The 15,774-nt window shown below is 42.6% G+C and overlaps 1 protein-coding gene across 6 annotated transcripts in view; it reads left to right on the top strand.

Moving 5' to 3' along the window:
- The window catches only part of TEX26 (testis expressed 26), a 41,277-nt gene extending 26,086 nt beyond the window's left edge, over positions 1–15,191 (top strand). For 3 of the 6 annotated variants that reach the window (XM_082435738.1, XM_082435735.1, XM_082435733.1), the window contains one exon: positions 1–1,463. In XM_082435738.1, the coding sequence (XP_082291864.1) occupies positions 1–86 (86 nt within the window). In that variant the 3' untranslated portion in view covers positions 87–1,463. Of the gene's footprint in view, positions 6,123–11,690 lie in introns of those variants that run through there. The other 3 variants (XM_082435737.1, XM_082435734.1, XM_082435736.1) reach the window with 2 other exon arrangements.
- Positions 15,192–15,774: the final 583 nt, after the last annotated feature.

Raw genomic sequence — 15,774 nt, 5'->3', positions numbered from 1 at the left:
TCACAAACTGGATACAACTCAAACTTCCATCAACAGGAGAATGGATAAATAAACTGTGGTATATTCACAAAATGAAATACTACTAGGCAATAATGAAGAATGAATTATTGATGTATTCAACAAAATGTATAAACCTCAAAGACATTATTATGCTAAGTGAAAGAAGCCAGACACACAATAATATATTTTGTATGGTTTCATTTATTTGAAAGTCTACCACAGGCAAAACTTATCTACAATGAAAGATATTGGAACAGAGACTGTCTTGGGGTAGGAGGGATTGACTGGGAAAGAGCAAGACAGGACTCTCCAGTGTGTTGGAAATGATCTTTATCGTTACATGGGTGTGAGTTGCACCTATGCAAATGTCAGCCCACTAACCTGTACATGCACGATCAGTGCATTTCACTTTATGAAAGTTTACCTCAACTGAAAAACGCTGAGGTCAGGAAAGACAAGGAGAAGGATGAGTGTGGGGTTGAAACTTAAATGTGAAGTCACAAACACAAATAAATGCAAACATAACTGGAGAGTAAACCAGGAACACCCCCCGCCCACCCCACACACACACATGATCTCCAGCCCTCAGCTGGCATTTGTAACACTGCGCATGACAACATGGACATTGAATAGGAAAACATGTTATCACTCGCATTCTTCCTTTCTCTTAGTTTTGGCTGCAGAGATGGCAATTGCTAGGAGTGACAAAGCTTTACAGCTCCACAAAGTACAATTAAAAAATATGTAATTAGGATCAGGGGACCATAGATGTTCAGAACCAGAAAAGACTCCTTCAATTTCTAGATGAGGAAATGGAGGCCAGGGAGTTGAAGGGCCTCCCATGATCAGTTATCACTCAAAGATTGCAAAGTCTCCCAACACTGGGGGGCAGAAAAGCAACCCTGGCTTGGATGAAACTTCTGGAACAATAGTCTCTATTGTGTTGTTTATCATCACATCACCCAGACCAAGCATTGTCTATGTGCTTCACACATAGCATTCCTCGTCCATTCAACTGCACTAGGTAAGTATCGTTACCTGTATTCAAAGATGAGGAAATGAATAAATGGAGGGGACAGATGTATTTGCCAGCACAGAACTGAAACCTAAGTTTATTTCATTCTGAAATCCATGCTCTTTCCAGGAAGTCTTGCTGATCCCTTGAATACTGTTTGCTCTTTTTAATCAATAATTAACATAATTGTGTCTTTTTAGCTATTAGACATACTATCCTTTGATTATTTTGGTCTCATTGAATTTATATTTAGAGTACTATTATCAGATATTTGCCTCCTTCCTAGAATTTCTCTGTTTAGCACTTAAATAGTTAAATGGAAATTTTCATCCTGTTTTTCTTCATAATTTTCAGACCGACAGATTCTTGATCGCTTTATTTACTCTTACTGTGACGTTGACAAAGGGACGGATAAAAAAGGAAAATAGTTCAAATGAAGAAAATCTGAACGTACCTAGGTTATTTTCTCAATAATCAAGGAAAAATAAGATCCAAATTGTTCTAAATATAATTTCATCATGAGTTTGTGTTATTTTGTTTGTGTGTGTGTGTGTGTGTGTGTGTTTAATTTATTTATTTATTTATTTATTTTTAGCTGCGTTGGGTCTTTGTTGCTGCGCGCGGGCTCTTCTCTAGTTGCGGCAAGCAGGGGCTACTCTTCGTTGCAGTGTGCGGGCTTCTCATTGCGGTGGCTTCTCTTGTTGTGGAGCACGGGCTCTAGGCGCACGGGCTTCAGTAGTTGTGGCTTGCAGGCTCTAGAGCGCAGGCTCAGTAGTTGTGGTGCACGGGCTTAGTTGCTCCATGGCATGTGGGATCTTCCCGGACCAGGGCTCGAACCTGTGTCCTCTGCGTTGGCAGGCAGATTCTTGACCGCTGTGCCACCAGGGAAGCCCCCAATAGCTTTTGATATAATGTTTTTTTCCTATTCTCTTTCGGATACTTAATTTGTGTCTTCAATTCTGATTTCCTTTTTGAACTAAGAATTATGTGGAAGAGGTTTCTTAATTTTTCAATAATTAGGGGATTAAAAAAACCTTTTTATTATTGATTTCCTATTTGAAAGTTAAAAAACAAATCTCTGCTTTGGGAAAATTAGCAAAAACATTTTTATGCCAAGATTAATTTGTGTATTAGATGAATATCAGAAGAAAAAATGTGTCGTTTATGGTATTTTTCAAGCCCTTTCTATCTTTGCCTTAATTGCATATTTGACCTGTCAAATTCTGAGGCAATAATATTTAAAACATTCCACAATAAAAATGTTTTCATCAATGTCTCCTTGTATTTCTGGGATTTTTGCTACATATTTTTGGCTACTATGTTGTTTATCAATGCTTATGACTTATGCAGAGCTTCTTCATTAATTAACTTTTTTCCCATTACATGTTATTCCTCTTTGACCCTGTTAATGATTTTGACCTTAAATTACACTTTAATTGATATTCATGTTGCCATTCATGCTGGGTTTGTATTTTATTTGCATTTACTTACTTCCCAATTTTTCTCTTTTGCTGTTTACGTCTTTCTTGGAGCACTGGGGACTGTAGCTGTGGCCAACCAGTAATTTCACGTGGATTCTCTCTTAGTTTAGTGCATACAGTGGGACTTCCTGTCCTCACAACACTCTCCAAATCATGGTCCATATTCCATCGGGATCTTAAACCAAATAATAAGAAATGAGTAGTCCTTCATTCAATAAATATTTATTGAACACCTGCTATGTGGCAGTGTTGTAGGTCATGGGAATATATTTGTAGTGAAAAAACATACATGGAGCTTACATGCTAGAAGAAGGGACAGATCGTAAACAAGTCAAAATGAACAGTATAAGTACAAAATATAAGTGCCACACACAGTGTAAGCAGTGCTATGATGGGGGAGCTCCTGTGAGGAGGCCCCATTTAAGCTGACCCATTAAGAGGGGAAAGAGCCAGCCATGTGAAGAGATGAGCAACAGCTTTCCAGGCTTGCGGAACAGCAAGGCAAGGGCGTCAAAGTAGGAAAGAGCTTGAAGTGTTTCTTGAAACGGCCTAGAGACAGTCAGAAGGCAGAGTGGCTGAAGCATTGTGAGTTGGCTAGGGACAGGGCAGAGGGTCAGTCATACAAAAGAGGTCAAAGGGGCAGGGGTCAGATCACGCATGGACTGAGTGCCGTTGGCTCCTCCTAACAGCGTGGACTCTCTTGTTGTAGTTTCTGTGTTTCAGAATATTCAATAAATTTCTGTTGGTTCAAGTTGTGGATCCCTCGTGAACGTGGGTTGGTTTTACGTTAATCCTCTTACAAAGCCTTGTCTGGGGCTGGAGTGTTCATCCCTGCAGACATGTTGTGGCTGCGTCTTCAGCTTTCGCTGTCCTCCGGGAATCCCAAATGGGATCCTTGACCTCTTAAATGACGTTTAAAAAAAAATTATATACATTAAAGTTCACTCTTTGTGCTGTAAAGTTCTATGGGTTTTGACAGAAGCATAATGTCATATCCATCATTACAGTATCATACAGAATAGTTTCATCACCTAAAATATCCCCTTGCTTCACCTAGTTGACTCTCCTCCCAAACCTGTCATTACTTCTTTGGAGATAGTTTTGGTATTCTAAGGGCAGAACGGCCAAGAAAAGCAACTATCACCCACTGCCTCGCAGCAGACAGCCTGTGGATGAATGCACCCTCCCATCTGGCTGGAAACAGAAAGGCATCCTACATACAGAATTGTAGAACAGATAAGTGACCGCCACTCTAGAGCCAGAAATGCTACATTTATAAACACGCACTATTAGACAGACTTTTTCTTTGGGCACTGTGGTAAACTAAATTATTGTCCCCAGTTCTTCATCTCTCCCTGTCTCCACACTCTTTGGAAGGTATCTCCCCAACCTTTGACTGTGAGCTTGGTCATGTGACTTGCTTTAGCCAATGCGATGTTAGCAGACGTAAGTCTGGGCTGCCCACTGGTCCCAGGAGAAGGATGAGAGTCATGTGGATGAGAGCTACTGCTATGGTCAGTTTGTGTACCCCCAAAATTCATCTGTTGAAATCCTAATCCCCAAGGTGGTGGTATTAAGGGGTGGGACCTTTGGAGGTGATTAGGTCATGAGGCAGAGCCCTCATGATTGGGATTAGTGCCCTTATAAAAGAGACCCCACAGAGCTCCCTTCTGCCATGTAAGGACACAGAGAAAAGATGGCCATCTGAACCAGAAAGTCCTCACCAGACACCAGACCTGTTTGTGCCATGATCTTGGAATTCCAGCCTCCAGAAATATGAGAAATAAATGTTTGTTGCGTATAAACAACCTAGTTTATGATGTTTTGTTTTAGCAGCCCAAATGGACTAATACAGCTACCCTAGCTGACCCTCCCTAGGGACCCACAAAGTGTGAGTGAGAAATAAGTGTTTCCCATTGCATGCCACTGAGATTAATACATCAAGAGCTAATAGATACAGGCACAGTATTTATTTAGATGAGACGTCTCTGGAACCCTCAAAATGAAATGAAAGGCTTGGTAGAATCCATTTTCCCTCTTCAAAATATTAAGTCTGATCACCGCTGACAAATGCATTTAAAAAGTGATTGTCTTCTAAGACAGGAGAGTGTGGTTGTGGTCCTTTTGTATTTTAAAACCCGCCAAATAATGAAGGCATTTTAAACGTTGAACACTTCAAAAGTTCTCACGAGGCCAGTGGCCACTGCTTATTTTAATGTGCCAAAGGATGTGAATGAGTGCTTTAATATGTTCCTTTTTTCAGAGCAGATTGTCAAGACCAGATCAATGTACTTGACGTGAGTTAATTATGTACCTCCATTATTATATTTCAAAGAGAGCAGTGTTTCAACACAGATAATGATTCTGAAATTCTTTCTCTTGTGGTATACCCTGATGGCCCTTTTGATTCTCTTTCTAACCTCCTGCAAAACTCACTGCCCCCTGCCGACACGCACACATCCTATTGCAAAAAGTACATGTTTCTATGCTTTCCAGAAACATCTGTTCTTTGTTTTTACCCTCTCGAAAAAAACTGTTTTATAAATAGGATTTTTTTTCCATTTGTTTTCTAGTTTTATTGAGATATAATTGACATATAACACTGTATTAGTTTAAGGTGTACAACATAATGATTTGATATATGTTTATATTGCAAAATGATCACAATAGCTTTAGTTGACATCCATCACCTCACATAGTTGCAATTTTTTTTCTTGTGATGAGAACTTTTAAGGTTTACTCTCAGCAACTTTCAAAAACACAATACAGTGTTGTTAACTATAGTTACCATGCTGTACATTAGATTCCCCAAAACTTATTTATCTTATAACTGGAAGTTTGTACCTTTTAACCACCTTCACTCATTTCCCCTCCCCTCAACCTTCCCTATCACCCAACTATCACCAGTCTGTTGTCTGAACCTTATCATTCAGCCTAGCTCTATCTCTTGGTTGTCTCCCTTTTTTTTTTTTGAATTTTATATTATTTATTTTTTTATACAGCAGGTCCTTATTAGTCATCAATTTTATACACATCAGTGTATACATGTCAATCCCAATCGCCTAATTAATCACACCACCACCCCACCCTCCCGCTGCATTCCCTCCTTGGTGTCCATGCGTTTGTTCTCTACATCTGTGTCTCTATTTCTGCCCTGCAAACCAGTTCATCTGTACCATTTTTCTAGGTTCCACATATATGCGTTAATATACTATATTTGTTTTTCTCTTTCTGACTTACTTCACTCTGTATGACAGTCTCTAGATCCACCACGTCTCTACAAATGACCCAATTTCGTTCCTTTTTATGGCTGAGTAATATTCCATTGTATATATGTACCACATCTTCTTTATCCATTCGTCTGTCGATGGGCATTTAGCTTGCTTCCATGACATGGCTATTGTAAATAGTGCTTCAATGAACATTGGGGTGCACGTGTCTTTTTGAATTATGGTTTTCTCAGAGTATATGCCCAGTAGTGGGATTGCTGGATCATATGGTAATTCTATTTTTAGTTTTTTAAGGAACCTCCATACTGTTCTCCATAGTGGCTGTATCATTTTACATTCCCACCAACAGTGCAAGAGGGTTCCCTTTTTGCCACATCCTCTCCAGCATTTGTTGTTTGTAGACTTTCTGATGATGCCCATTCTAACTGGTGTGAGGTGATACCTCATTGTAGTTTTGATGTGCATTTCTCTAATAATTAGTGATGTTGAGCAGCTTTTCATGTGCTTCTTGCCCATCTGTATGTCTTCTTTGGAGAAATGTCTATTTAGGTCTTCTGCCCATTTTTGGATTGGGTTTTTTTTTTTTTAATATTGAGCTGTTTTATATTTTGTTTTAACATGAGCTGTTTATATATTTTGGAGATTAATCCTTTGTCCATTGATTCATTTGCAAATATTTCTCCCATTCTGAGGGTTGTCTTTTCGTCTTGTTTATGGTTTCCTTTACTGTGCAAAAGCTTTGAAGTTTCATTAGGTCCCATTTGTTTATTTTTGTTTTCATTTCCATTACTCTAGGAGGTGGATCAAAAAAGATCTTGCTGTGATTTATGTCAAAGAGTGTTCTTCCTATGTTTTCCTGTAAGAGTTTTGTAGTGTCCGGTCTTACATTTAGGTCTCTAATCCATTTTGAGTTTATTTTTGTGTATGGTGTTAGGGAGTGTTCTAATTTCATTCTTTGACATGTAGCTGTCCAGTTTTCCCAGCACCACTTATTGAAGAGACTGTCTTTTCTCCATTGTATATCCTTGCCTCCTTTGTCATAGATTAGTTGACCATAGGTGCGTGGGTTTATCTCTGGGCTTTCTATCCTGTTCCACTGATCTATATTTCTGTTTTTGTGCCAGTACCATATTGTCTTGATTACTGTAGCTTTGTAGTATAGTCTGAAGTCAGGGAGTCTGATTTCTCCAGCTCCGTTTTTTTCCTCAAGACTGCTTTGGCTATTCTGAGTCTTTTGTGTCTCCATACAAATTTTAAGATTTTTTGTTCTAGTTCTGATAAAATCGCCATTGGTAATTTGATAGGGATTGCATTGAATCTGTAGATTGCTTTGGGTAGTATAGTCATTTTCACAATATTGATCCTTCCAATACAAGAACATGGCATATCTCTCCATCTGTTGGTATCATCTTTAATTTCTTTCATCAGTGTCTTTTCAGTGAATTCTTTTTCTGGAAGGCTGCCTATCTCCACTTCATTTAGTTGTTTTTCTGGGGTTTTATCTTGTTCCTTCATCTGGTACATAGCCCTCTGCCTTTCATTTTGTCTATCTTTCTGTGAATGTGGTTTTTGTTCCACAGGCTGCAGGATTGTAGTTCATCTTCCTTCTGCTGTCTGCCCTCTGGTGGATAAGGCTATCTAAGAGGCTTGTGCAGGTTTCCTGATGGGAGGGACTGGTGGTGGGTATAGCTGGGTGTTGCTCTGGTGGGCAGAGCTCGTTAAAACTTTAATCCGCTTGAGTGTTGATGGGTGGGGCTGGGTTCCCTCCGTGTTGGTTGTTTGGCCTGAGGCAACCCAACACTGGAGCCTACCCAGGCTCTTTGGTGGGGCTAATGGCAGACTCTGGGAGGGCTCACGCCAAAGGAGCACTTCCCAGAACTTCTGCTGCCAGTGTCCTTGTCCCCACGGTGAGCCACAGCCACCCCCCGCCTCTGCAGGAGACCCTCCAACACTAGAAGATAGGTCTGGTTCAGTCTCCCCTGGGGTCACTGCTTCTTCCCCTGGGTCCCGATGCGCACACTACTTTGTGTGTGCCCTCCAAGAGTGGAGTCTCTGTTTCCCCCAGTCCTGTCAAAGTCCTGCAATCAAATCCCACTAGCCTTCAAAGTCTGATTCTCTAGGAATTCCTCCTCCCGTTGCCAGACGCCCAGGTTGGGAACCTGACGTGGGGCTCAGAACCTTCACTCCAGTGGGTGGACTTCTGTGGTATAAGTGTTCTCCAGTCTGTGAGTCACTCACCCACCAGTTATGGGATTTGATTTTACTGTGTGCCTCTCCTACCGTCTTATTGTGGCTTCTCCTTTGTATTTGGATGTGGGGTATCTTTTTTCTTGAGTTCCAGTGTCTTCCTGTTGATGATTGTCCAGCAGCTAGTTGTGATGCTGGTGTTCTCGCAAGAGGGAGTGAGAGCACGTCCTTCTACTCTGCCATGTTGGTTCCTTATCTACAAATATGGTTAAACCTGTTCTATTTTGTTAAAAAATGCTTTCACGAATAGAAGAGTAGAAAAATAACATCACTTTAAACTGAAGACTGCAATAATTTGTAAAAAATAAAAATTAAAAAATCACAATGGGGCATGTGTAGTTGAGTTTTCATTACGTGTTAAAAATCTCCTGTCTGTACAAGAGGCATATGAGCCAGAGCAATGCTTCTCAATCTTGACTGCACGATAGAAGGGCCTGGAGAGATTTTAAAAATCCTGATATCCAGGCCACTCCCCAGACCAATTGCATCAGAAAATCTAGGGGTGGAACCTGCAGCAGTCTGTTCTAAAATTCCCCAGGGTGATTCCAATGCACAGCAAAGAGCAAGCCCCACTGACCTAGGGGAGCGGCAGGTTGTACCTGCTAAGTTTAAGTGGATGGCTCAGTTACGCTCTAGGCAGGAAACAGAATCCACCCTATTTGTTTCACACGATGGGGCTTGAATGAACGGACTACTTCTGAGGGTGAGGTTTGCAGAGGCTAACAATGGAAGGAAGCTGTTACCAGCTCTAGGCCTGAATGGACAATGTGATTGGAGCCCAGTGAGACCCAGCTGCGTGGAGGAGCAGCTGTCCCCTGGGGCTGTGGTCACAGAGAGAAAGAGCCATGGCCAGAGATGTGAAAAAGGGAGAGACAGGGGAAGAAATACTCCACTCTTGCTTTCTCTTTCCCTCTGATACAATCTGAGCTCCTCCAGTGGTTCCCATTGACCAAGCCCAACGGATGCCACCAGAAAGGTACTGAGGAAGATGCAGCCCAAAGGGTCAGGCTCCAGTGGCACAGAGTGGGCTAGGGAAGGGTATTAAGGGGATTTGGAGGCCAAACAGAATATAACCAACACAGCGGGCCAGCTTTTCTCAACCAAAACCAAAAGCAGAGTGTGTGGCCAAGTACTGAATAAGATTTCTGAATGTGATTTTATAGAACACTTTATAAAACAGGGAATTTATTCATTTAAAGAATCATCTTTTAAAAAGTAATCACATTTCATGAATTGGGATGGTTCCAGAAAATCCAAGGTGTAGGATTATGACAGTTTAAACTTTATCCCTCATTCAACATTTAAAAAAAAAATATTTTTGGGAATTCCCTGTCGGTCCAGGTTGGGACTCTGGGCTTTCACTGCCGAGGACTCAGGTTCAATCCCTGGTCGGGAAACTAAGATCCCACAAGCTACACGGCATGGCCAAAAATAAAAATAAAATATTTTAAAGTCTTTTGTGCCAGACAGTGTGCTGTACTAGATACCAAAATCAAAGACAGAATAACCATTCTTAAAGATTTAAGAGTCTAGTGGGAAATATAGACAAGTTAGCAATGTTATATTTTACCAGCCCGGGGTGGTGTACCCCACTTCGGGGGCACTCCCTGCCCCCAACTCCAGCCACATGGTTCTGATGTCAGCTGAAAACTCACTGCAGTCAGCCTGGGCCAAGTTTGGTATCTCTCCTCTCTGGCCACTGTTGGGGTCCAGCCCGGGTTTTCCTCAGTGGAGATGTGGGCAGAGCTCTCTTTCCTCTGTGCTTATGAGGCTGTAAGACACATCCAGAGCTACCCGTGGTCTTTCTTCCAGGCTCATGGGGGCAACCAGCCAGAGAATGGAGACATGGGGGAGGATGCATGAAAGAGAGGGAGGGTCCTGATGAGGCTGGAGTGAGTCCTTGAGTCCAGCCACACCGCAACCACACGAGCCAGTTCACGTCCCCTTTTGACGAAAGCCGCATTGAGCTGGGAGTCAACAGTGTTCTAACTAATACAGAAAGAAATGTCAATCAACTCTGAAGAGACATATGATAGAGCCAAGCATAGGGTGTTATGGGATTTCTGAGAAGCTTGCTTAACCCAGCCTGAAGGGTCAGGAAGGTTGCTGGAACGATGTTGGGCTCAGGTCTTTCCAGGAGGCAATGGCACTGTAATTATGCTATTTTCACAAGCAAGAGTCTCAACTTAATGCCTACAGCGGCCTGGCAGGTGGCCGAAATAAGGGCAGTGGGCCAGGTGTGAGGCCATAGGGAGTGGTGAGGACTATGGTGAACTGGAGAGTGCCTGCCATGTCTAGAAGGGGCTGGTGACATCCTTTCTAGACAATTGTAGCCCTGTTAGCATGTATCAGTTATGTAGGGTTTCAGGAAAATCCCTTTTTTCATTGTATCACTATAATGTCCCTCTTTATGTTCCATAGTATTCCATATTCTGAAGTCTACTTTGATATTAATGTAGCTATTTCTGTTCTTTTGGTTAGTTTCAGTATATTTTTCCATCCTTTTACTTTTAACCCATCTGTGTCTTTTCATTTAAAGTGGGTTTCACATACGTATAATACACCATGTAAATATATAATACAATGTTGAATTCGGGAGTATGAAGAAAAATACAGCAGGCTAAAGACAGAGAGGCATGGGGGTTGCTATTTTAAGTGGGGTGGTCAGGAAGGCCTCTATAACATGGCACTGAGCTCACTCCTGACAGAAGTGAGGGAGGAGGGGAGAAGCTTGTGGATGTTTGGAGGAAGGACTTTCCAGGTAGAGGGAACAAGGGCAGAAGCCCTGCAAGTTCTAAGAGAAGGTCAAGGTGGTCCTGGAGAAGTGAGGGGAGAACAGTAGGAGATGAGGTCAGACAGGTAGAAGGGCAGATCAGAGAAGCCTCCAAGGTTATAGATTTTACTTTGAATTTTACTTTGAATGATATGAGAAGCATGGCAGGTATTCGAGTAGAGGGTTGACATTGTCCAACTTCTGTTTTTAAAAGACCACTCTCTACATAGAACATATTGTAGTGGGAGCAGAAATGAAAACCGGGAGACGAGTCAGGAGGTACTGCCAAGGTCCAGGTGAGAGACATGGGTGGCTTGGACTAAGAGGTATTGGTGGCAAAAGTGAGAAGTGGCTGGATTCTGAAGACACTTCAAAGGTAGAACAAATAGGATTTGTTGGTGGACTGAATGTGTGCTTGGGAGAAAAAAGAGGGGAGGGAGATGACTCCAAGGGTTTTTCCCTAGGCAATTAGAAAAATGGAGTTGTTATCTGAGACAGGGCAGGTGGAGGAGGCGTGGGATTGGGTAATCAAGGGTTCCGTTTTGGACAGTGGATAACACCCACATATAATTACTATTAATTGCACCCTGGCAGGGCAAGATGGTAAGAGAGCATTTTTAATACCAGTTATTTTCCTCTTTGTTCACTCCCTGGCATTTCCTCCCACCCCACCTCCCAGCTTCGTGCTAGCATCAATTACCTTCGCATGTGATGGGATTAATGCACCCGGGGGAGGGGGGAGGGGGAGGGGGAGGGGAGGAACCTCCCCAGGTACTCCAGTTACAAATCCTGGCACAGTGAGGGGCGAGCCACCACTGTGGGTATAGCTCATCAGCACTGGCTGCTCCCAGCAAGAAAGTAGCAAGATTTTCTTCACCTGGCGTCTCTGTGATCATCAGTAATTGCCCCTGGGGACAGAGTAGATGTGATTCTAATCAGTACAGGAGTCCCTGGCAGGTTTTGCTGTCTGATACCACGAACTGGAGAGGAAGAAGAGCAGGTTCTGCTTTGGGAAGGTTAGAAACATCTCATGCTAACAGGTAAGAAAACGTTCTCTTCGTCCTTTTCTTTTCTTTTCTTTATAATCTCATAGAATTTTCTAGAATTCTGCTTGGGGTACAGGCAGAGAGCTGTTTGCAGTAAAAACGGGTATTATAAGGTAACTATTTACATTGTCAAGGAAGCAGGTTTTGCTCCTCAGGAGGAAGGTAAAGGGAAGTTTGTCCCATTCATTGTAAAGACTGACCACGCGCCCCACTCGGCCTGGCACAAACATGGGATGCAGCAGTGCACGGGGCTTAGTGTGCTCAGCTAGCTGTTGCTATGGAATTTTGTCCCTGCAATCAGAGCCTCTGCCGTGATAACTTAATTGCACTTAAAAAAAAAAAAAAAAACAGAAAAAAACCTTGAATTTGAGTAAATCCTGAGAATATCATGAGGGCTTTTGATTAATGTAAAATTAAAGCTCTTTCAGAAGCATTAATTGAATAAAAAGAACACTATTCAAAGAGCTGTAAGGATGGCCCAAACCATTTGAAGATATACAGTCATTATCTTAAAATCTGTTAATTAAGGCACTAGGTGTCATCAAACATCTTGACTTCAGGGCACTTTATTTATATTTAAGTTTCTATCTCATTTTCTTGTTGTCCTGACCCTTTGATATTTATTTTTCCTTCCTGCATTGCCCCATCCTGAATCTTTTCCGTGTTAGCTGGAAAATATTTCCAGCTCAGTCTTTCTCAGCATCCTTCTTGCTGACCAGGTGTGGATGAGATGTCATAATTAAAAGTGACCCATTTCTTCTGAGATTGCTGAGAGAAAACATGCTTTGAGCTTGGCAGAAGAATTTTGTTTTTGACTGTTGAAAGAAACAAACTGTAAGCATAATATTAAATCAGTATTAAGAGTGGCAAACAATACACTTAAAAGTTTGGGAAATTACTATTCCCCCAAATAAGGTAAAAGAAACCATTAAGTTCTGAGCGAAACATCACCCTCAAGCCCTTGGCATAATCATATTACCAGCAGGCATGAGTCACCTTGATCTCTGTTGTGTGAAACCACAGGTACCACCTAGGATGCTTAGAGCTACACACAGGTCGTAGAAGACCCACAATGCCCGAATATTTAGAAAATTGATTACCTTACAAAATAAATCTGTTGGTAGGGAGTGCTCCACGGCTGGTTAATTCAACAATTCAAAGGTGTACTTTAACACAAATATCCTTTGTAGCTTTGTTGTTTGGGCTTTGGGGCTCACATTTGTCCTGTTTGCAAGATGGCTGCAGCATCTCCATCCAGAGGCCACATCTGAGGCAGGAAAAGCACTCAGTTTTCTCCCTTCCTTCACTTTTCAAAAGCATGGGAACCTTTCCCAAAACCACCCAGTGGACTTCCACTCACACTTGATTGGCCAAAGTTGTGTCACATGCTCATGACTAAACCCAAACCAGCAAGGAGAGCAGATTACCATGGTTGTCTTAGACCCCACGGTTCACCCCACGAGACTGGGGAGAAGCTCTGCCTCTCATGAAGGGCGTGAACCCCAAGACCTACACGAGGCAGAGTTCCGTTAGCAGGGGAGGGCTGGGGGGAGATGGCTGCTGGGCGGGAATGATGGGCAGACATCTATGTTTTCCACTGCCCATCTTCCTGTCTCCCTAGCTGCCCATTTATAGCCCCCTTACTTACTCCTCTTCCCTCTGCCTGTCCTCGAAATACTAGGATTCCTCAGCACACAGCCCGGGCCATCTTCTCTTCTCTGTGTGTGCTCCCTCAGTCCTGTGGTTTTAAATGCCATCTACACGTTGGCAACCCTCCAAATCGGTATCTTCTGCCCAGACCTCTCTCCTCTGAGCTCCATATTTGAACATCTAACTGCCCACTTGACGGCTCTACTTTCATGTCTCAGAAGCATCTCAAACTTAATACGCCCGAAACCAAATTTTTTATTTTCCCCCAAACAAGCCCCTTCCCAGGTTTTCCATCTTAGTAAATGGCACCTCCATCTGCCAGGTGTCTCATGACAGATGTTTGGGAGTCAGTCTTGACTCTTACCCTCCCTAACGGCCCATCACAACCACTCTTCTTTTATTCAACATGGCATCGAGCACGCTGCTCCTACAATAGGTGTCCAGCCCACGGTAGGTGCTCAACAAATATTTGTTGAAAATGACTGAGTGTGCTTGTATGGTACATCCCTTGACTGGAGAGTGGAAACATGGAAGTTTAGAAAGAGCTTGAGGGTAATAACATGTGACATTCTGATAAAGGTGTTCATTTGGGGATGAACTGAAAGAAACATTGACAGTGCTTTCTGAGAGTTATAATGCCACTCTTCCTCCCCAATTCAAACATAAGCCTACCAATCTTTTGGCAGGACTTCCATGAGCACTAAAAGAGTAGAGATGAAATCTTACAATTTACTTGGAGCTTCTCTCAGGTACACTGGCTTCCTTATGGCTCCTGGTAGCAATGCCACATTCAATGGTACAGTGCACAATGAGGGCCCAACTTGAATTGAAATTGTGATGCATGATCTGCATTTTCTCTCAATAAAGCTTGTGATCAGCAACTACTGAAATGAAGAGCTGAGGGATGTTGTTCTTTTCTTTTCCAACATCAGTGACACTGATGGCTGTGATGTTGAAAAGATGGAGGATTTTAACAGTCAGCTACTGCTGCATAACAAGCACCTATAAAATCTTGGTGGCAATGAGAATTTATTTCCCATGCATCTGCAGCTTGGCTGAAGTGGCTCCTCTGGGCTGGGTATTGCTGGGGTAGTGCTTCAAGCCGTCGATCTGGCTGGGTTTGATGGTGAAAAGGTGAATGTTCCACATGTATTCATTGTGGGTCCCACTCAAGGGAAGTTCTTCTCACACTGATGACAAAAAACACAGGAGGGCAAGTGGAAATTCTTGAAGCTTCTTAAAGCCAAGACTCAGAGCTGGCACACTGCCACTTTGGCTAGTTAGTCAAAGCAAGCTGTAAGATCAAGCTCAAAGTCAAGGGCTTTTCTGGGATGATCTACAGAGCTACAGGGCAAAAAGCATGGATACAGGGAGGAGTATTGAATTGGAACAATACTTCAATCTGCCCGAGTATATACTACACATCAAAGAAAACAGAAGAGAAAGCTTGTGTTCAGCTTGAACTGATCAAGTCCAGAGTGGGGCTGCATCTCTCCCTGCTCCTGTCTGCTTTTCATTGTAACTCAAACTATACCTTATGGTCCCTTTGAAATAGACTACCCAATATAGGTTCCATCCCTCCCAAATTCATTCCATTTTTTATCTATTCAGTAATACCCAGACTACTTCCCAGGATGGTGCCCTGGATGTTGATTTCTTAGTATGGTTGTTATGGGAAGCTTTTCATTTCACATCTGCTGACACAATTTGCTGTCTCTCTAAAATTAAAAAAAAAAAAAAAGAGAGAGAGAGAAAGAGAAAGAGACTCATACTCTGATGGCTGTAAAGGATAATGAGTAATTTATTCAGAGCTATATACAAATCAGACTATCATCTTCCAGACAGAATCAATAATATAATTTTAAGCCCACACACATTTACAAATGCGAACACTCCAGTGCAGCTGGGTTGCCATGGGCAACCAGGGCATGCCAGCTTGTGATCTGAAACAGGCTGATGTCTCCCAGCCTGGGAAGCACATTCTGCAGACAGACTCCAAGGGAGGAGAGGAAGTTAGCGTTGGCTCTGATCTGGCTGCCACACAAATGCACCCCTGTGATGGTTTGGATTAGTTCTCATCTGAACTGCGCAGCTTTTTAAAACTCCTATTTACACAGGACTTCTTCAGTATCCCTTCTATGTCTGTGTTGAAGCAGGCTGGGGAATGGAGTGGGGAGAGTGTGATGGAGCCGTGTGGACTAGAGCAGTCAACGAGAAACTCCATCCATAGCTGCTGACGGTCTGAGGTCAGAGCAGCAGAAGGGATGCTCAGGTCAGAGGCCAGGAGGCAGGCTGGTTGGTCAACTGGAAAGTGGGCTCAGTGGGTCTTCCC

This window comes from Balaenoptera physalus (genome assembly GCF_965194825.1).
Source record: "Balaenoptera physalus genome assembly, chromosome: 18".
Classification (NCBI taxonomy): domain Eukaryota; kingdom Metazoa; phylum Chordata; class Mammalia; order Artiodactyla; family Balaenopteridae; genus Balaenoptera; species Balaenoptera physalus.
Note: the sequence above shows the minus strand (reverse complement) of the source record. Positions and strands in the feature narration are given on the sequence as shown.